This window comes from Meleagris gallopavo, chromosome 4 (genome assembly GCF_000146605.3).
Source record: "Meleagris gallopavo isolate NT-WF06-2002-E0010 breed Aviagen turkey brand Nicholas breeding stock chromosome 4, Turkey_5.1, whole genome shotgun sequence".
Taxonomy (NCBI): Eukaryota; Metazoa; Chordata; class Aves; order Galliformes; family Phasianidae; genus Meleagris; species Meleagris gallopavo.
The window spans coordinates 22170330-22191474 of record NC_015014.2 but is presented as its reverse complement, the minus strand read 5'-3'; the positions used below and the strand labels follow the sequence as shown (position 1 = coordinate 22191474).

Below are 21145 nucleotides of genomic sequence, written 5' to 3'. Positions count from 1 at the left end.
CTCCAGCAGCCAGGACCAGATCACAGGTGCTGTTGCCCTTTGGGAAGGCAGTCTCAGCTTTTAGTGTCTGTCTGTCAGCTCTACTGAGCTGCTGCCCCCAACAAGCCTGACACAAGACTGCCCAGGAGCCAAATAATCACAGGATCTCTTCCCAAAGAGGAGAGCATTCTTGGCATGTGCAGCTTCCAACTGTGTGCCATTACAGAAGGAGTCTGATAAACAAGGCAGGAAAGATGGTCCCACTCCTCTGCCAGGCCAGTTCTGCAGGAAATTCCGCACAGTAAGCAGCAGCAGGCAATACCAGCCAGGCAGCATCTGTCACTGATGGAGGCAGGGCTCAGCACAGCCAACTCCACAAAGCGATCTGAGGCAGCATGGATTTCCTCAGCGTGGTCACTGCATTGAGCCACACTCAATGGTGAGTCGTTCCTGCAGTGATGCCTCAGACCCAATTGGCCAGATGAAAACCTCAGAACTGCAGCAACGACTCTTCTTCCACATAGGCTACAGCCTGTGAACACTCTGCAGACTGACAGAAAGCATCATCTGGGTGGGTGGCCCTCTGAGCAGGCAAGATGCTGGCAGCCTGCTCCCAGGTCGGGCTTAAGCACATATAGCACCCAAGTGGGGAGTAACCCACTTCTGGAAACCTCAGCACCATTTAGAAAAGTAGAATAAAAGATATAAAACAAAGATATCCTTTCCCTTCCTTCTCCCCACCTTTGTCTCTCTGTTTTCTTCTCCCTGCGCTTACACCAAGTCTCATTTTGCAAAGCAGGGGCCCATCTGGTGTTCTGCTCTCAAGCTTTTCTTCCATTAGCTTAAAACCTCAACCAGCTTTCACAGACTGCCCTTACAGAGCTGGCTAAGACCACAAAGCAACCAGAAGAAAACACTGCAGTGTTTAACTTTCTCCCTAACTGAAATACACCTTCCTTTCCAGCTGGCTTAAATATTTATCAAACCATTGAAAGTCGCTATGCCTTTCTCTAGGTACAGAGCATCTCACTGCAACAAGTAAATTTCTTTCAAGAAGCACTACTGGACAGTCAAGTACATCAATGAGAGAATTCACAAATGGTTAAAACACATACACAAAAACCCATCGCCCTGTGACAGCAGGAAGAGACATTCAGGAGAAGATGATGACAATATTTTGCAGCTTTTCCTCTTTTGGACTGACCAGCAATTACAACTTTCTCAGAGGAAGATATCTCACTTGTGCTTTCCTGATGATATGCAGTTTTTAATAGGCATTTCAGTTCAGGATTCAGCTACTGACCAGGAACCCCCATGTGAAAAGCCACCAACTTCAGACCAGCCAAGTGCTTAAGCACCTTTACCCTTTCAAAACCCAGTCTTTCATATACATTTCAGCACTACCACTGTAGTCTCATAAATACACAGTTGTTTTTTTGTTGTTGTTGTTTTTTGTTTTAATAAAGGAATCATACTCATCATTTGGTAAAAACAAACTCATGGAACAAAGAAATTAAACTTCCCAGCAATTTACCTAAATTAGGAGCCTGTATCACTCCATAACAATCACAAAGATTGTCAAGGTACCTAACTGTCTTTCCCTTGTGGATGACTGTGCATGGAAGATGTGTCTACAATGTGCATCAGCTGAAATGAAAAAAGTATCTGGGAGCCATCTCCAGTCCCATTAGCACTGGCAAGTAACTCGAAACGTCAGTGAGAAATCACAGTGTCACCATCATTGGAACTAATTTTCTTATTTTCTTCACTTCTCCTTGAACAAAACCTTCTCTTCTTGCCTTTGCATTTCTCTGTAGGAAAGATGAAGCAAAACAAGCATCTGATAATAAATAGCCTGTCTGGCTGGAGTGGAACAAAATCCCTATGCTCATTTCTTTCCTTTTTATTTGAGTGATCACATCGTGCATGTAATATGAGAAAGGAGTAAAGCTGTTCTGCTTCCTTGGCAAAGCTCTAGCAAATTTCATAAGATAATTCCAGCTTCTGTAGCAACCAGAGTCTTGCTCTGAAATCAGAGTGCAGCAAGGCAAGGTTTGCTTTAAGTTTCAGGAATGTAATGAGCCACCCTATGATGTTAGGGAGGAGTTGTGTTCTTTGTCATGAGTACACTCAATAATCCATTGGAAGAAAGATGTCCAGTTCCTTTTGAAAGGCAGTCAACACTGCGACAGCAGAATCCAGACAGCTTCTCATCAGCATGTGATGTTCAGAATACAGTTCCATTGTGAAACAGGTGGTCTTTCTCCTCCAGAGCAGAAAGGAAAAAAAAGACAAAAGAGCAGAGCAGAATACTCCAGTAGGGCTTGAAATGACTGAAAGTAGGTGAAAGAAATCAATCCTCCCCTCATCAAATCTGAAGCACAGGAGAGCGGTGAGAAGGCTGCAATTATTCTCCGCTGTTTTGACCCACTCATCTAGCAACCTTGTCTAAAAACATTAAGTCTTTCTTCAGAAGCAAATGGAGCCCATCAGTTCTGCAGGAGCTCCATTCATGCCCTCACTCTGTCATTCTCTTTATTTCATCCCATCAGCGAGGCTGGGGCATTGCTAGACTGCATGGAGTGGCCCTCGAAACAGAACTGCCTCTTGTTTACAGACACACTGGTAAGCATTTTGATGCCAGGGCTTCACAGCGCTGTCTCTCCCATGCAGACTTTGTAGGGAGATTTCAATTTCCTGCATCTAAAATAGAAGACATCGTAACATTTTAATCAGACAAATCTGAAACCATAGTAGTCTGAACAGAACTCAATTTAATTGTTTAACTCACTGAAGTAGCCCCCAATGAAAACCATTTTAAGTAAAATTGTACTGTGCTATACAACTGGCAGAACAGACAGCAGAAGTATTGAGCGTCAGTGCCTTTAAGATCACACAGCAGTGACAAGAACATACTCCCAATGCTCTTGTACAACTCTGCTCTCCTCCCCACCATAAATCAGATCAATGCAACTAGGTTACATATTTCCCATACCTCTTTCTTACGTAGCAGTAGATGATTGCAAGTATCCCACTTGTGAGTATCCCTATGCCAATTCCCACAGCAATGTAGCGCTCATAAGAATTATGTGCGTATGAATTCAGAGTTAAATGTTCACACCTCTCTCCATTGTAACCTGCAAGGCACCTACAAAATAAAGATACACCATGTAAAAACTATTCAGAACTTCTGTTCTCTATTTCAGAAATACATGTTGGTTTTAAGTAGTTTTAAACCACGTAGAATGAGTCTGAACTAGGAAGGGCTGAATGTGGTGCTTGGTCAGAGCCTCTTCCTCAAGACTACCAGTTGTCCCAGTCCATCTAGTTTAAAGCTAGCTCCAGTACTGCAGTCACAGCACCAAATGCCATCTAAACATACCCTCATAGCAGAGGGTGTGGACGAAGAGTTGTGTGCCCTGCTGATCCTCAGCTGCTGTGATCTCCAAAGTTGTTCAGTACTTTAGAGATACTCAAGCACACCATGGCTCTGATTGGTATGGAAATAGCTGTGAAGTGATGGAGCTTCAGCTGACATCTTCAAATATCCTGGCCTCTTCACAGTTCTGATGTGAGATACCATCAAGTCAACACCTCTCCCTCCCCTTTCCTTGGTATCACAATAGCACTCCAGACTTTGCCAAACTTGAAGCCTGAAAAAACTTCACTGGCACATGTAAGTTTCGCTTTGCTGAAAATTAGTCAAATTACAATAATAACTTGTGGCAGACAAAGAAACAATGCCACTGTTGGCAGTTCCCCAAGAAGGGTACTTAAATGCAATGCTCTTTACTTGCATATGGGTTTCCTCAGTTCGCTGTGGAAAGCACAGAGCCCGTTTATGCAATAACTGTGGTGTTCCTCCAGACAGGCCTGCATGAGCTTCAGGAGCCTTGGTTGCTCTGCATAGTCTGCTGTGAACACAGAAAAAAGCCACGTTACATCTAGAAAAATGAAAGCATTTGGAAGTATTTTCACAACTCAAGATGAACAGACATCTCCCGCAGAAACAAACTTAACATATAAGTTTGCTGTGATGTGTCTCTCAAGATGGTTTACACAATGCTGATCAGAACAAACTTCTGCAACATATCAATTTGGCTTTGGAGGAAGAACAAATTGTTAATAAATCACTTCCTAATGAGGAGTGTGTATAAAAATGATTATGGAAAACTCACCCTGGCTAACACTGGCATTATCCAACTTGCAATCCATCAGAAAAAATATCCCAAATCATCAGGGGTTAAGGATACAACAACAGCATATAATTATTCTCAGTATGTTTCCCTGCTAGAATTCAAACAGGGAATTATTTTTTTCTTCCAATCCCAAGACAAATCATTGCATTCCTGTCCATCAGTGTTGCACAATTTAGTGATGAATGATTCTCCATGGTTCTATGTTAGTACAGTGTCCAGTTATGGTTTTAAGTAATCAGCACTCCCCACGTGGCCCTTCTATGTAAGAGTAAGCCAGGACCGCAACTGCTCAGTGTTTAAACTTGAGGGACTTTGTATTTGAGGGGACTGTCCTAGAGATGACTGATGGCGATTTCCTAACTGAGCATATGCCAACACCAGGTTTCTGTGATGACCACAAACAAAATAACATCATGCAGGAAGGTGACAACGTCTGCTTAGTGATGAAGCAATGGGGCAGCAGCAGAAACCCTCCTTCTGACTAAGTGCTGAATCAAGCTTCAGAGATGGTACACTGAAGAACAGACTGTCAGATATGTATGCCTCCAGCTCTTCTGTGGTCAACTCGAGATGTCAAGACACATTTTTCAGGAGCTGCAAGACCAATTCTCCCATTTCCTGAGCAAACTCTAGTCTGAGTCACTCCTTAGCCACGATCCAACTGTGTACTCAGCTTGGTGACTTTTTGTCCTTTGTGCAGCTGCATCCCAAACATGGCAAGTGATGGTGAACAGCTGCTATGACCTGCTGAGGCACTTCACAACTTCAGCCATAAAGTTGGTTTGGATATCAAAGAGGTTTGATGCTATCACTACTAATCCAATTGAACATCAATGCTTTGAAAATAGTGTCCTCTAAAATCTGAGAGAGAAATCTGACTTGGAGAGACTTACAGAGAACAAATGACAATTCAAATCTTCTTGGAAAAGCACGATGGACTAGCTCCTTGTTTCCAGGGAAAGCTGTGGAAGTGGTAGAAATCAACTGCTTTTGAAAATAAAGTTGTTGTTGGCTGAGAAAATGGCATGATTAAAAGAAAAAGAAAAAAAAGATTCACAAGTGCATCTTTACACTAGGGATAAAGCAGACCTACAGCTAGAAACAGTGCCAGAAGGTATCCATCAGATGCACATTTTTGGCCCAGCTATAAAATGAAACAATGCTGATGGAGGGGCCAAAGGTTATGCCCTATTCTCTGTATTACACACAGTAACAGTAATGAAGTAACAACACTACAACTGCTAGCCTGTCCCCATCTACTGGAACCAGCATGCTGTCCCTGCTCAGAAAGCCTCACGCAGGGCAGACACATTCAGGACCCTGGATCACGCACTCTGTGAGGGAGCCTCCAGCAATGATGGCACACGAGCTCCAATACAGAGCTTTGGAACTCATATGTTTGGCATGGGAGCACTGCAGACACACTCTAGAGATGCTAGTCAAGACACTGGGCTCACTGGCCAAGAGCACAATCAGGAGAGGACCAGGCCTTGGAGAGGTAGATTTAAGGAAGACAACGCTGATCTCATGAGAAGAGATTCATGATACTACTCAGTTTACAGGACATTATGATGAGTATGATGCTCATTGCTGGGGATAGTATGAGATAAAACATATGGCAAGAACTTCTGCAAGGAGCAGCATGCTGAGGAGATCCAGGACACAGGAGAACTGCAAGGGCTGATTTTCATAATGTTGCAAGTGAGAGCTTCAGGGAACAAGCCATTCACACTCATTCATGGCTCTCCTCAGCTTCCAGCACAACAGGGCCAAACCACACAGTATGAAGCAGTTCAATCTGACCCTCAAGTAAAACCTTTCACTGCCCATCCCTGCTGCTCTTCCACCAGGATCTGAGAAGACATTTACTGCATAGTCATAGTGTTGCCCTTAGGTCTCTGCCATAAAGAAAAAAAATGGAAAAGGTGCAAATACAAGTGTCAGATACGTGGGATGTGCAGTTGCCTCTGCTCAGATCTCAGCCCAATATCTCTCCTGGTTTACACCACTTCTGCCAGGAGATGGCAGCCTCCTATCCACCCACTGCTGAGGAAAGCTGCCTTCCTGTGAGCAGGAAAACCTCTTTCCCCTGTGGACCGTGGTGGTTAACACTGTCTTAGAAACAAAGGTCAGCCCAGAACAGAAACCTGACTAGAAAATGCTAGAGACAAACACTTTGTTGCACAGACCACAGCCTCCATCGTTGTCAGTAGCAAGAGCTTTGTCCAGTTTTGGTTGCAAGATCTGATCTTAGTGTACAGGAACAAATCCTAAGTCTTAATTATTCTGACATTGCAAAAGTACAAATGATGACCTTCAAAAGAATGATGAGTCTCAAAACCAAAGATTTTCTAACCCATCCCAGAGCATGATGCTAACTCCTATCATGTTATCCACCTCGATACTAAGCAAGCTGTTGAACAAACACATGTGCCTTTCAAGTCCCGTGAGGAAAGACAGACAAGCATGCTGTGTAAGCACCTGACAGCTGCCTGCAATTGAGTCACTCAAACAGATCCACCTGGCAAGATATGACACGAAGTTAAAACCTGCAGGTACCTGAAAGCCAAGGCGCGTCAACACAGACCAAGTGGCAAGAAGAAGAGTGAGCCACCAAGGCCACAACAGCTCAGCCTTCACTATGGAGCTCAGAGAAGAATGAGAGCATCAGAAGGGGAGAGGAGGAGTCAGATCCAGGGTCGGAACCTTCCCTACCATCACATAGAGGAAGGCTACAAAGACCTCCCTTCAGCTGAAGCTGTGCCTGAAACTCCCTATTCCTGCTTAGCCAGCTCCCAGCCAAGCATCCTCTCCACCATCATTTTCCCCTGCGACTGATCCACCTTGAACCACGACTACTCTGTTCTGTTTTGGGCCCCTCACTACAAGAAAGACATTGAGGCCTGGAGCACATTCAGAAAAGGGCAACAGAGTTGTGCAGAGTCTGGTGCACAAGTCTTATGGGGAGCGGCCAAGGGATCTGGGATTGTTCTGTCTGAGAAGAGGAGGTTCAGGGAATACCTTTCGGCTCTCTACAACTGCCTCAAAGGAGGTTGTGATGAGGAGGGGATTGACCTCTTCTTCTGTATAACTAGCAATAGGATGAGAGGAAACAGCCTCAAGCTGCACCATGGGAGATTCAGGTTGAATGTTAAGAAAAATTTACTCTCCTGAAGAGTGCTGAAGTGCTGGGCACGGGCTGCTCAGGGAGGTGGTTGAGGCACTGTCCCTGGGAGCGTTCAAGGAAAGGGTAAATGTTGTACTGAGAGACACGGGTTAGTGGGAACTATTGGGGAAAGCTAGATGGTTGGATTGGATGGTCTTAGAGGTCCTTACCAACCTTGGTGATCCCATGATTCTATGACCATGGAATCTAACGTTTCCCAGCCCTGGCACAGCTACACAGGCCCGCCTGAGGTATAAAATAAGGAAGCAGGACATGATCTTGTAGGAGGGATGCAAATGGATTTGTTCTTCCTTGAGCAGAAATGAACCTCCCACAGAAAACTGCCAGCTCCTCCAGTGAGTCCTATCCAGGAATTCAATTTCTTTGGTGATTCTTCTGGCATTTCTTTCTCATCTTCTTGCCATACGTTTCCAAGGGAAACATTCTCTAACTAGAAGCATGGGTACCTAGTTGATTTGAACAACTGCAACTAGCATAAATACACATGGAACAATTGCAGTCTTGGTTGTGCTCCTGTAAACAGAAATTCTCTTATTTGGTAAAATCTGACCCATAATTCCTGCTTTGTAGAAATACTACTGGGTACTTCTGGAGTAACAACACATATTACTACTTCATTAAATTCCTGTGTGCTCTGGAATAACCATATTACAGACAAATCAGTAAGCCAGCATGCAAGTGCTGTACTGCTAAGTCAAACTATTGCTGTCAAAAATCAACAGCACCCTGACTTCTGTAAGTCTGTACATATATATGTGTGTGTATGTGCGAGCATGTGTATATATTACACAAAATAACAGTCTAACATTTACAGCATACATATGAATGCACATATCTGTAAAACTGTACCACTGTGAGAAACTAGATACAAGAAGAGAGCACAGCAGCTTGACTTGTTATGAGAAAAATAAACAGCATATGGATCTGCTAAGAAAGCTTGCAAGACAGATGACCTAAAATTACCACAAGATGATTCGTATGCAATATATTCTTTTAAAAGTACAAAGACATTAATAAGTATCACAGTTCAAATCCCTTCCTCCTTTACTGACCTGCCAAAACCTCAGGTCCAGATTGCATGGCTCTCCCCAAAGCAATGACATCATTAGCACCTGAAGTAACATCAAGAATGCAGCTGGCAGGTTAAACACAGCGCTCTGGGCTCAGATGTTGGCAGGTAAATAGCTTGAGTTCACATTTCAGTCAGAATAGAAAGAGAAAAGAGAGCTAACACTCTGAGAAGGGCTGCAGGAGCCGTGATAGCCAAGAGCAAAACTGCAACAAAGAAAAACTCCTGAGTAACAGCAATGAACGTGGCATCACTTTACATTGGTTTGCTGCATTCTCACTTGAGCGCATAAAGATTCAGACTGAAGGCAGACAGAAACCAGGCATTACTGAAAATAAAAACGACCATCAAAATTGCAGGCAATCTATCCCAAACAGCCTCAAAATATCTCCTTTTACTCAGCGATTAATAAACAGAACAAAGCACAAATACCTTCAGTGTTGTTTTTCGTCCAGCTATTCCACAGTTCTGTGCTGAGGGATGAAACAGTGAGAGCTGCGTCCTCACTCAGTGCCCCCATTGCTGTGTAATGCAAACAGACACTGACTGAAACAGAAAACTCAGCATGGCTATTCAAGGTTCATTTCATCCAGATAACATTTACTCACTTCTGATGCAATGCAGAAATGCATGGCTTAGGAAGTTCTTGCCTCAAACCTCCTTTAGTTACAGAACTACTATTACGATTGTAGGGAAAACAAACATTTGCAGAATCCCCAAACGCACATCCATTCTGTTACCTATGTAACTTATGGCACAGATACCTGCAATGTACTACAAACAATGTTGCACCTATTTAAGAAAGAAATTTCATTTAGGCAGGTTTTGGTTCCATTCCATCCTTTAAAACCTTCCCCAATTTCAAAAAGAAGTGAAACAAATCTGCTTCGCATTGCCATGGTTCCCACCCCTTCAGCTTATTTCAGAAAGACTAAACTCTTCCTCAGGAAACCCCCAGTATACCATGACATGGAAAAGCCCCTCCAAACCCACCTTTCAGCAAAATGTAGATGAGCATTCCAAATGCCATGGCAAGCAGCTGCTTTGACACCTTTGCAACTCTCCTTTGCCGGTGCTCGTTGGCTCCACTTATCTGTGCTGCTGTGTTTTCTCTTGCACTTATACGCCACGAAGCGTCATTTGCTGCTCTCACCAATCAAAAAAAGGTGCATCTGGCAGCAAGCTCAGCCCTTAGGGCAACCACACATTTATTTAGGAAACTGCTATTATCTAGCACTGGGATCGGGTTTTCTCTTGAAACCCCAGTTTCCTATTACCCGTGGGCATTGTTGTGCATGCAGAGATGTAGTTTTAGAGAGACCTGGCATCTGCCAGAGCAGATCAATGATATACGGCAAAACCAGAAGGTTGCAAAACAAACAATCTCGTGAAAAATGAGATCTTTGGTCCCTCGGAGATGAAATCTCACGTTACTTCCAGGGGGGTGGTCAGCATTCAGCCTGCTGCTCCAGATGCCAGGAGCCAGGGTCCAGCCCCTGCTGCTCCCCCTGCACTTCAGCTCCTTCTCATCCAGAAAAGGAACGGTGAGAACAGCCGTGCTGAGACTGAGAAGTGATCAGACAGATAACGGTGATATTCCCCATCAGTGACTGCCAGCAAAAGGCCTTTGATCGCAGCTGGAGCTGTGCAAGGGTGGCCACCTGGAGCTGTGCAGACACACAGTGAGAGTGATCATGCTTTTTACATTAAGTATCTGTAGGTATATACACGTTTCTTAACGCCACTCTCCACAGCCCTAAAAGCTGTCAATTCCTTTGTCACAGGCAGCTCAGAACAAGCAGGACTGCTCCCTCTGCAACATCGTTACGTAGCACTGGGGCAGATCACCAGGAAGGCTTCACTCTCACCCTAAGAGAGCTACTATCTTCACTCCAAGTTTCAGTTTCCCCACTGTGAGCTTCAGAAAATAAAAAACTTTTCACAACTTAATCTTTTCTTTAGCCAAAACGTAATGACAGATGCTCTAGCAACTCCGGTCAGCTCGAGTTCTCCCTCTGCACCAAGCTCTTTGGTGATGTATGGGATTCAGTGTAACCACTTCATAAGCTCAGGGAAAAACACAAGCTGGTTATGCACACTTTAATTATGTGTTCTGATGCTCATGGGCTGCATTCCAGGAGGTTTTTCCCTTCCTTCAGTATCCTGAATGGCTGCATGCCTGCACATTGATCGAGTGCAGCCTGTGCACTCCCCACTTGCCAGGACTGGCGTTTGTGCTACCTGCAGAACCTTTGCTATCAGTCCCGAGCAGGGAGCTTCCTTTCAACATACTTCTACACAATGGGAGTTTAATCCAGTGTGAATGTGAGCAGTGGTTCTGCCATTGGGCAATGCAGTGGGTGCGGCAAGAAGAGGGCAGCAGATGAGGCTCTGGCTGTCCCCACCTGGCCTGATCCTGGCACATGAGCACTTTGCAGGCTGGAAATAGGAGTCATAACCCTTCTGCAGTTGCAATGGAGAACAGATGCGTTTGGCAGCTCTGAAAACAACATGCCACTAAGCGAAACCTTGGTCCTGCTGGCTTTATGTCATCCTAACTCACTCGTGGGAGGTGAAAAGAGAAAAAGCTGAGGATGCACTATAAGCTGCTGGGAGGATATGACAGAGGCAGACTCATTTCAGTGACATAAGCAAAGTGCCTCAAGCTGTTATTCCATCAAAAATGCAGACTCTATTTTTAGCTAAAGCAAAGTAAATGAACACGGATTTGGAAAAGCAATGCAAACAGCTGAAATAAAGGCAATGAATGAACACGCAAAAGGCTGCTGTTGTTCCACTCTTTAGATAGAAAGGAAAAAAAATCCAACCCAAACTGTATCAAAGTATCTCATAGAAAGGTTAGCAGAATGGGCAAATTTTATTCCATCTGAGCCAATGATGGATTGAATTATCTGAGCATTATCTGCACATGCCCCTGGATACCCCTAACATTCTCATAACACCTCATTTTGAACAGATACGAGGGTGTCTGCACTATTGGTTCCATACACATAGCAATGGATCTGTCAAGCTATTCTGCAAAAAATGCATTTATGCAAAACTCTCAGAGCATCAGAAGAAACAAGCAGCACAGAAGCAATTCTCCATCTGTTTCTTATTTTTTTTTTATTTTGGTACGCACTTTTTTTTTTAAATAAACAGAAGTAGTATTTAGCCACACCTTTTTGTTTTCTTACTTTTTTAGAGTAGTCTTGAATCTACTTGCAAACACTAAAGGCTCCTGATTAAAATAAAATTACCCCAACCAAGATAAAAATATGGAGATAGCAGCCCAAAGTGACTCCCACTAGCTTCAATGGGAACCAGGGTAGACTCTTCAAGTCAATATAGCATATGCATATTAAAAGTGGCATCCTAGCAGTAACATAACTCTCTGACTCTTACACTGCATGAGACTATTCTGAATTCACCTTTGGAACACCTTTAGGGTACAGAAACACGCTGATAATCATTCCTCTCCCATTTATTTTTATGATTTCTATTTCCTTTTACAGCAAACATCTTATTATCTCACATAGTCCTCTCTAAGAAGCAAAACATTGTCAACAAATACTCACAGGGCTCAGCCTTACACCAGGAATTAAGAACCCTTCATGTTGCTTCAGAAGACAAGAGAATAAACAAATGGCTTAAATTCCAATACAAGCATTTCTGCCATGAGTAAACTTTTGATTTTCTCTTCCTCTTCCCCTCCATCTTATACAAAATGTACATACATAGCAGCTTTAACAACATTCTATCCAACTGAAGTCCAACCCAATCACATCACCTACTCAAAACCTTTTTGTGGCATTATGCATGAAAACACTGTCAACCAAATTCAGACATGGAAAGAAAACAATTCTGGCCTCACAACTGTGAGTACTTCACGCACACCTCTTGCATACATTTCAGAGGAGAGTTTAGCCAATATTGATGTATACAGGACAGCTTTAAATGTGTACTGAGCATTTGTATTCACTGCCAGAACTATTGTCTGGTAGCTGAAACAAATTCAAGCCTTTCGTTCCTTTCAGACTATAGATCACTGTTATCTAAATGTTTTCCAACTTCAAATTACACCCAGAACATTCCACATTTTCAATAGATATCCACTATGTTGAAACCTACTTTTAATACAGATTGAGCATACTTAATGCTTAAATAATCTCATCAATAGCATCCCATCTCAAAATATACAAGCATAATTCAAGCTCTGGAATTCAAGTTTAGTTCTTCACTTCCACGCACACAGTTGACCAACAACATGGTACCAACAAAGTCTGCACCATTCAATTCAGTGTTGCTCACAGTATGTCAGCAGGAGGTAACATAAAGTATTGTAACATTTTGTAAACCATCAAGTTCAATATAGTTTACATGAAAAAATAAATACAACGTAGAAATAAATATCTTTCTAGTAAAAAATAAAGGTTTTGTATAATAATAAATAGAACAACTTGCATTCTTCTTCCGAGACAGCTCACTTCCTCTAGTAAATGAGCTTCTTAGCAACTACCAGCGTGTTCTTCAGAAGCATTGCAACAGTCATAGGTCCCACCCCTCCTGGCACTGGAGTGATGAAGCCAGCCTTCTTCTTCACTTCTAAGAGAAAAGAGAGAAAGGGATTGACTAAGAATGTTTTCAAAAACTTTTTCTCATTCATTTCTCCAGATAAGTCCAAGCGGCAACAAGCTTAAAGGACCATGATTTGGACAATACTGCAGAATATGTGAAAAGGTACTGTAGAAGTCTTCTCAAATCCACGGTAGTTCCAGGATGAGTTTGAGGACATGGTTTAGTGGACATGGTGGTGATGTGCTGACAGTCGGACTAGATGATCTTAGTAATCTTTTCCAACCTTAATGATCCCATGATTCTGCGATAGGATACATTCAGGACCAGAGTTGCAAGGTAGTTCTCTTCTTGTGAATGTCATTACCCAGGCACCAGTTTTGGGCTATGGTTTCCCTACCAGCTTAAAGCAATCTGCCTGCAGAAGGCTGCCTTTTCCTCATGGGAGTACACACCTCCACTCAGCCTGTGGTCAGCCACCTAAACTGCGTGCTTCTGAGGAGCTGCAAGAAGAGCAGGAGTCCATCAAGAAGCACAGTTGAGCACAAGCACAATGAGGTTGCCTCTTCAGCCTTCTTCCCCCACTGCAACCTGAAGCTTCTAACAAAAATATCTACCTGTTCTGAAGTTCTGAAGGGAACTTCAGAAAACCACAGTGGGAGAAGGCACAGCTTCCTGGTTGGTTTGTTTTTTGCTTCTCAACATGGGTAAAGAACAAAACAGAGCTGAGTCTGTAGAAAAACAAATTCCCATTGCAACAATAGCCATAAATGCTCTGCTCCTTCAGAGAAGGTGTGGTTTTGTTGTTGTTGTTTAACAAACAAACAAATAAAACCAAAGCAAACCAAATCACAAAACAGCCTTACTATGGTGCCTACATCAAACTTGGACTGGGAGGCACTGGTCTTACTGAAGTGTCAAAGAAAGAATTCTGACAACTAAATTAGCTGCAACAACCCATGCTATGTGGCTGTCCAAAGTTAGCATGTACCTTGAATGCTTGTGCTAAGATGCACCTTTTTCTTATTTTTTAAAGCATTTAGTTAACAGCTGTCAAGTTACCTCTTTGTATGATGAACAAATATCACATAAAATACAACTTGACTTAATATTTGTATCTACTCTGTAAAATGTAACCAACTGAAATTTCAGGTTACTTTTGCAGGAGTTATATGCATCTGGCCGGGAATTCATTGCATGACAAACTGTAATAAGTAGCCATTTTGCTAATAATGGTCAGTGCAAGTGTCATACTACTGACGTAGAGATTTTCACAAGAGCCACCATGAGTGTGCTTCATACTATCCTTACCTTTCCCCCCCCCTCCCCTCCTTTGCTTGTTTACAAGTGATTTCCTGAAAACTCCCATTCCCCTGTTGCCACCAAGTGTCTGAAGTAAGGCAGGGAAAGTAACTGCAAGCATGTCATATAGACACATGAGCATTACTATTTGAAAAGTAGCTGAGAAGAGCTGTTAATTACACCAGGGAGGGCTTTAATTACTCTACTGGCTGTACCACCGGATATGCTATTAAAATACTTGGAAAGCTTAACAAACTGCAACTTGCATTGCTTTTTGTTGTTACCTTGTTTTTGTCGTACATGCAAGTTGTAAGAAATAAATTAAGGTCCCATATGACAGTTATTCTTAATATTCTCACACACTCTTACTAATTATTCTGAACTACCTGCTCTTTGAGATTGGTGTTTATGGTTAGCAGTTACTGCAAATCCCTAACTCAATGTCATAATTATTGAAATGTACCCACATCTGAAGTGAACACCATCATAATTGCCATACAAATTGTTTCAACCATTTAAAATTGAAATAAGTCTATTTCCATGGCAATGTTCTATGCTTCTCTTTGTGGTGTTATTTGGAATTCTCTTATCTTAGTTATCAAGTGCTGCAGTTCACAGCTGCAGCTAAGGAAAGCCTTCCAATGCACATCGTGCACATCATTGCCTCTCATGTTAGAAGCTGTACTGAAGAGCACAGACACAGAGCGCTGCTCTCATAGGTTGCAGAGGATTTTCTCCCCCATACTCTATCATTATGGAAATCACTGTGGCTCAACGTGGCAGAAACCATAGTTTATATGTTTGCATAGAACCACCTGGATACATTATTCACAAAAGCTAATCCAGATACATACAAAGGCTGGTCCAAAAGTAATGCCTCCTGTTTTATTGTGTTGGCCCACAACAGAGGTGGATGTTGGTTGTACGGCAGTAGAGGTTGAACCTTCCCACAACTGCTCCACTGCAGTTTCTTGTTCATCACTGAACAAAATGCATAGCTAACAGTGGTAACTATGTTGAAAAAATAGTGTTTTGTAGCTAAGAATTTGCTCTATGAAAGTGTTACTATACTCCTTGTACCTGTTAACCTGTTACAGCTTCCATGGAAATAAACAGGAGGCATTACTTTTGAGGCAACCTGTGTAAACAAGTGACAGTTGTCTATGTTTAGGAACTACCATCTGATACATCTCCATCTAGAAGAATAAATATAGAGAATTGCATTCATCTGATCTAAGATGAACATTAGTGAGCAAAGGGGTAAAAATAACGTCAAAAATGCAAAGAGATTCTCCTTCTCTCGTGAAGAGTAGAAAGCCAAAGCAGTCCTAAGGCAGCACTTCGGTGTGACCCACCTTATGTCAGTAAATCAAGTGCTGCACCTTTGCTTCCTTCAGGAGGTCTCGTTTCTGCTTCCCAGCAATGGTAAAGCCCTAACCTAGCTTCTGGAGACCAGCAATTTGTAAAATGTTGGTACACAGATGAGATGTCTATGGGGAAAGAGCTGCTATTTTGTAGCTTCTTTAGAATCTTCAAATCTTCCTTTGATTCTTCAGAAGAAATGAAATGTAGATTATTTCCTTGATGAACAGGTTCTGCTGCTTTGGAAGCAGCCCTTCATTCCTCTGTTCCTTTAAAGCAGGAACATCAGACACGGAATAGGGTTCATCACACAAACCCAGGGCAAGTCTCAACCTGAAGGTGGCTCTGAGTCTGGTGCATCTGCATTGAGTGATGCAGAATAATTCCTGCCTAAGCATTGTTTGCACATGGTTTTATTAGTCCCCGTACAGCTTCTCCAGGATCACAGCATCCGTGCAGCACTGCACAAGTGTGAATCACGTGCTCAGCAATCGTAGATATCCCATGATCTGCTTGCTTTACACAGTCTGGGATTTTTCTCACTGTGCACTGTGGGATAGTAACCTGAAAACAATGATTCCATTTCTCAAAATTCCTTCTGTTTGATATTATCCCCCTAATGCTCCCCAGCAGAAAATTAAGCAGCACAGCTACTTTCAGATGCAGCTAATTAGCACAGACAAGTGGGTGAGATATTGCAATAGCCTTGGGATAAAGAGCAGTGGCAGCAGAAATTAAAGGTCCCAGTGAATATTTCCTTAGGCCCCTGCATGAGATGTGGCCTCCTCTGTGAGAAAGAACCTCGACTTCTCCATCCCAAAACAGAGTGACACTAGGCAGTGGTGCTCCATGGCCTCTTGGCAGCCACCACCCAGAGCTAGCAGTTGCTTTTAGCAAACATTCTGTCCACAGCCCTCTCTAGAAGCTCGAGTATGCAGCCACTGCAGCTGGGATCCTACTGAACTATGAAAGTAGCCTCCAAGCCACCATTTCAGAATGTAAGGAATGAATAGAAAGCCTTTGGAATTTGCAAAATAAAAAAATAATTTCTTGCATTGGCAAAGCATACCAACAGGCAGATCTTGCCCTGAGTTCTACCAAGCAACACCACAGAGACAGCATTACACAGTTTGGACTTCTATTACTTAGATAAAGAATGACACTTCTTCAAAATGAACTTATCTAAAAAAAAAAAAAAAGACAAGTAGTGAAAGCAGTTGGAATACACATGATCTGTTTTCAGGACTGCTGTTTGGATAAGCAGCATCAAGAGATTGTTTGGAAAGGATTCGGAAGTTTGAGAAAAAAAAAAGCTCACAGCCTGGAAGGTAGTGCATTGAAAGTGGAACAGAAGCAAACAACTGTCAGAATGAACTGTTTCCACAACACCTGCACTTCTACATCCCACCAACTCGAGGTGAGACACAATGCCAACACTTAGTGAAAAAATGTACCATGATCATCTTCAAAGCCAAATTTTTTATCTATCTGAACAAGTTTCAAGATACTTGTCAGCTCACCCAATGGATTGGTAGGAATTAGCGTTGCAGTTAATTGGAACAGGATATATTTCCCTGGTTCCTACTAAACTTATGTGCCTTTTGGTACACTTGCTCCATCTAGAAGTGAGCCTGGTCCACTCCATACACTTCAGCTTCATGGGCCTCTCCAGCTCATTTCCAGCAACCAGTAGCCAACTTCATTTCTAACAACATTTTTGCTCAATACCACAAAGACTTGTGTGTCCCATGAACAGCGCACCGCAATTCAGCAACAGTGCCACCTTCTCACAAGCTGTGAAGATTGCAGTGACAACTGAAGTGCAAAGCTCCTCCCTTGTTTTAGTACAGCCCTTCACGACCACATTGCCAGAAGCCTTAAGAAGGCAAACCTCAGCCAGCTGCTCCCAGCAGCACCCAGGGGTGATGCCAGAGTGTTTGGCCAGCAAACCACAGAAAGTCCTTGGGAGTTCTTGGTGCACAGCTTGGGAAGCAGCTCTGCGCTCCCAGAACATGGGCAGGTGCACCACTACCACTAGGCAGATAGGGTGGGAGCTGAACGAGGTTAGCAGTTCTGTGTATTAGAACATGGGCAGGTCCACCACTGTCACTGGGTAGGTCAGGCAGGAGCAGCACAGTAGTGAGCACCTCCGAGCACCTCCATATCAAGGATCAGCTCCAGCAGTGCTGTGCCACCACCCTGCTTTACAGTGACTCCTGGAAACAGTGCTCCACCCGTAAGAGCTATTCCAGTTGCATGCTCTCTGCAAGCTGCATACTTGACCTCCAAATGCACAGTGTTTTCCTGTCTTGCTCCTCTGGATATCTTGGCATCTCACATAATAGCACTCTGGGCACCTTCAAACACTTACAGCCAAATGGGACACGGCTCACACTGATGCCCACTTTAGAACACAGATCTCAGAGCTTCAAAACTCATCTTGAATAGCTATTCAATCCTCTTGGCCTGTGCTAAGAATATTTTCCACCAGGTGTTTCTTACTTTGAGTTTATGAATGAACAGTATTAAAAAGATATGTATTTGAAATGTCATCTTGTAAGAGATGAAAATAAAGTTCTGTTTCAAACCCACTCCCTAGAGATCAGAGGATAGCATCCAAGTATTGCTAGGATATGACAACCAAATCACAACAGTTCTCACCCACCTACTGAAGCTTATTTGCACTCCCAGAGGTTCTCAGCCAAATGACCTTGTTAGGTCTGTCATTTCTATCCATTTCTTACAACAAAGGTTTGACATGGGATTGCCCAGTTCAATCTCTCACACATCCCCTTGCTTCCACCCCAGATATTTCCCTACTTCAGGAAGGAGATGATGAAAGAACATACACTAGTGGGCTACTTTACATTGCACAGCTGATGTATGTCACGCCAGCTTACATATTGCAAAAAACATTTTGACATAGGCTTAAGCATAAATTCAGTCAAGTGATCAAAAGGAGGATAAGGATAAAACAATTTGGTACATAAATAGTCTAGCTTGTTCCATTTCCTAACTGGCAAATAGAAGATTTGACACAAGTGACATGGTTTGCAGTATTTCCAACTCCATACACAGGGACAGTTTTTTTGTTGTTGGAGATTTAGTGAAACTTTCACCGATACCAATAAACCAACAACAACTTCCCTTTGGCAATGCACAGCAAAATGCTACTTGGAGTTGCAGTGGCATAATCGAGGTTGAAGATCCTCCCTCCTTTTTGGATCTTCCCTCCCCCCAGGTAAAATCCTGAGAGCAACCCACAGCAGACATGACAAGACACATACGGTGCATCGCTGAAACTCTGAGTCATGGCACGGCCACTGAATCAAGCCCAACATTGCATTCAGAAGGTTATGCATTTAAAGAAAACAAACAGAAAGGAGACACTGTCAAGTTTCTGAAAGTCATATTCAAACATGCTAAAACAAACAATCAAAAAAAAAAAACCAACAAAAAAAAGAAATTCCTGGAACTCCTCTCTATACTTCATTTTAGTTCAGTTCTGAATATGGAAAATCATCTTTTACTTCTGATGGCACAGGGAAGATAACACACAAAAAGTTGTCCTGTAGAAATGTATTTCTACTGGAACTATTTTACAAATGCAGCTAATTACTTCCAAATGCATGCTCAAAGCATCACTGAGCTCATGCAAGTCATTCCATAGGCTTCAACAGACAGATATAAAGTTCATTGAGTAAAACAGGCAGGAATGAAGCAAATGATATATTTTCAAATACATCTAGTGGGCTAGAAACATTCTGAATACAATTAAGCTTTGAGACATTGTGCCAGCCAAGATGTTAATAACTATGAAAAAAAAACCAACAAAAAATGGTGGCTGATTTTCATACTTATCAAAATAAGGAACTGCTGAGAACCATTAATAATGTGGGTGAACGCTGTCTAAGCTTCCCACACACAGTTCTGCCAATAAGCTTTAATTTTCAGCTGCAACAATCCTGCTATTCCAGTCTGGAGCTCCTCCAGAGCAGAGAGATTTAATCCAATTACACTATGAACTCGCTCTGCAACACATTCAACATGAAAAGATCAATATGTAACATCATATGTTATCTCAGCCGGGCTTGCCTGGACCAAGATTTTCAAGAGCTTGAGATGAACCCACCTTAATTCTCAGCCTAAAGGATATTTCTGACGCAGAAGTGAATATTTTCAAATACAAGTTTGAAGAGGAAGAGTGCAGGCTTGAGAAATTGTGGCATAACAGTATTTGCTACAATCAGTGAGAAACATACACTATGAAAATGCAGAAACTGTGGATTGCTTTTGTGTGTGCACACGTGCAAATACTTTTGAGAGGCTTCAGAGAGTTTCAGAGGATGAAAGAAGCCTGGAGACAAGCATCTCTAGAACTGTTGCCACCATACTGCCATAAAAGCTCATCTGTATCTCTCAAAGGTTGCTCATAGAAGTAGCACTGCCTCTCCTAAATAACATATCATTTCTTAAGAGCAGGTATATGAACAAATTGCTCGTTGAGAACAAGCACTTCTGTCAGTGCTTTCTGAGACATAGGCTAGTCAAAGCATTTATCATCAATGAATCCAGTTGGTTCACATAAAGAGTGTTCCACTGACCTTCAAAGTCCACATCCCCAACTAATTTGGTCTTTCCAGTTAGAGGATCGTGGATATGATTGATGCCTACATCTATCACAGCTGCACCTTCTTTGACCATATCGGTTGTAATCAACTTCGGGATACCTGGAATCATCAAGATATTTGATTAACATGACCAAATAATCTTAGGCCATCAGTTCCAAATTATAAGTTTGCATGCACCCCCCCACTACTCTTCCCCCCCTCCCCCCCATGCTGAAAAAAATAATATATATTTCACTTAATAATTAAGCATGGTGAGAGAACCTGATGTATGCTACCAGCTTATTTTTCATTCCTGTAATATATGAAGGAGATAGATAACAGGAAAAAAGTATCCAAATCATATTTAACTCACAGCAAACAGTGTCATCACAGTCTGCAAGAGAGAAGCAAAGACTTGCAGGAACAAAATCTCAAAGTTAATTCCTGGACAGACTCAGAAAAATGAAGCATCTCTTCTATTGTTAAGGCAAATAAGTATCTGAGTGCAAAGTCACTACATACTATCAGAGAGTGGGGAATATAAAGCCATCAGCTAACATCTGCATGACGTTAGACAATTATATCTTAAATGCAACATCTGCAATCTTCTTTGTGCACCTGCTTTAGAAGACCTCCTAAATTTATTTTCTTCTATGCAGCCACCAGCTCTGGAAGGCAGGAGATTCGAACTTGGAAACAAATTCAATTTTTGCCTTGCTTCTTGGGCAAGCAGCAAGCTCTATGCTGTCTGAGGAATGTCTGCCTCAGTAACAGAGCATCTCCAAAGGGCAGCTCGCCCTGCTGCCCTCCCCGAGGGAGACTTTTCTGAGGTGGGGGAAAAAAAAACAACGAAACAACAACA

General features: G+C 42.5%; 1 protein-coding gene across 2 annotated transcripts; it reads right to left on the bottom strand.

Moving 5' to 3' along the window:
• Positions 1 to 2016: 2016 nt before the first annotated feature.
• EPGN (epithelial mitogen) lies at positions 2017 to 20480 on the bottom strand. Of its 2 annotated transcripts, none has more exons than XM_003205547.3 (6): positions 20278 to 20480; positions 9428 to 13039; positions 8867 to 8956; positions 3773 to 3893; positions 2975 to 3127; positions 2017 to 2682 (listed from the first exon to the last, which is right to left on the bottom strand). In XM_003205547.3, the coding sequence occupies exons 2-6, from the start codon at positions 9462 to 9464 to the stop codon at positions 2628 to 2630; spliced, it is 456 nt and encodes a 151-aa protein (XP_003205595.1). In that variant the 5' UTR covers positions 9465 to 13039; positions 20278 to 20480; the 3' UTR covers positions 2017 to 2627. The 2 variants fall into 2 exon arrangements, with proteins under 2 accessions (XP_003205595.1, XP_010708049.1); XM_010709747.2 differs by having other exon boundaries at positions 3773 to 3890.
• Between the last annotated feature and the right edge of the window lie 665 nt (positions 20481 to 21145).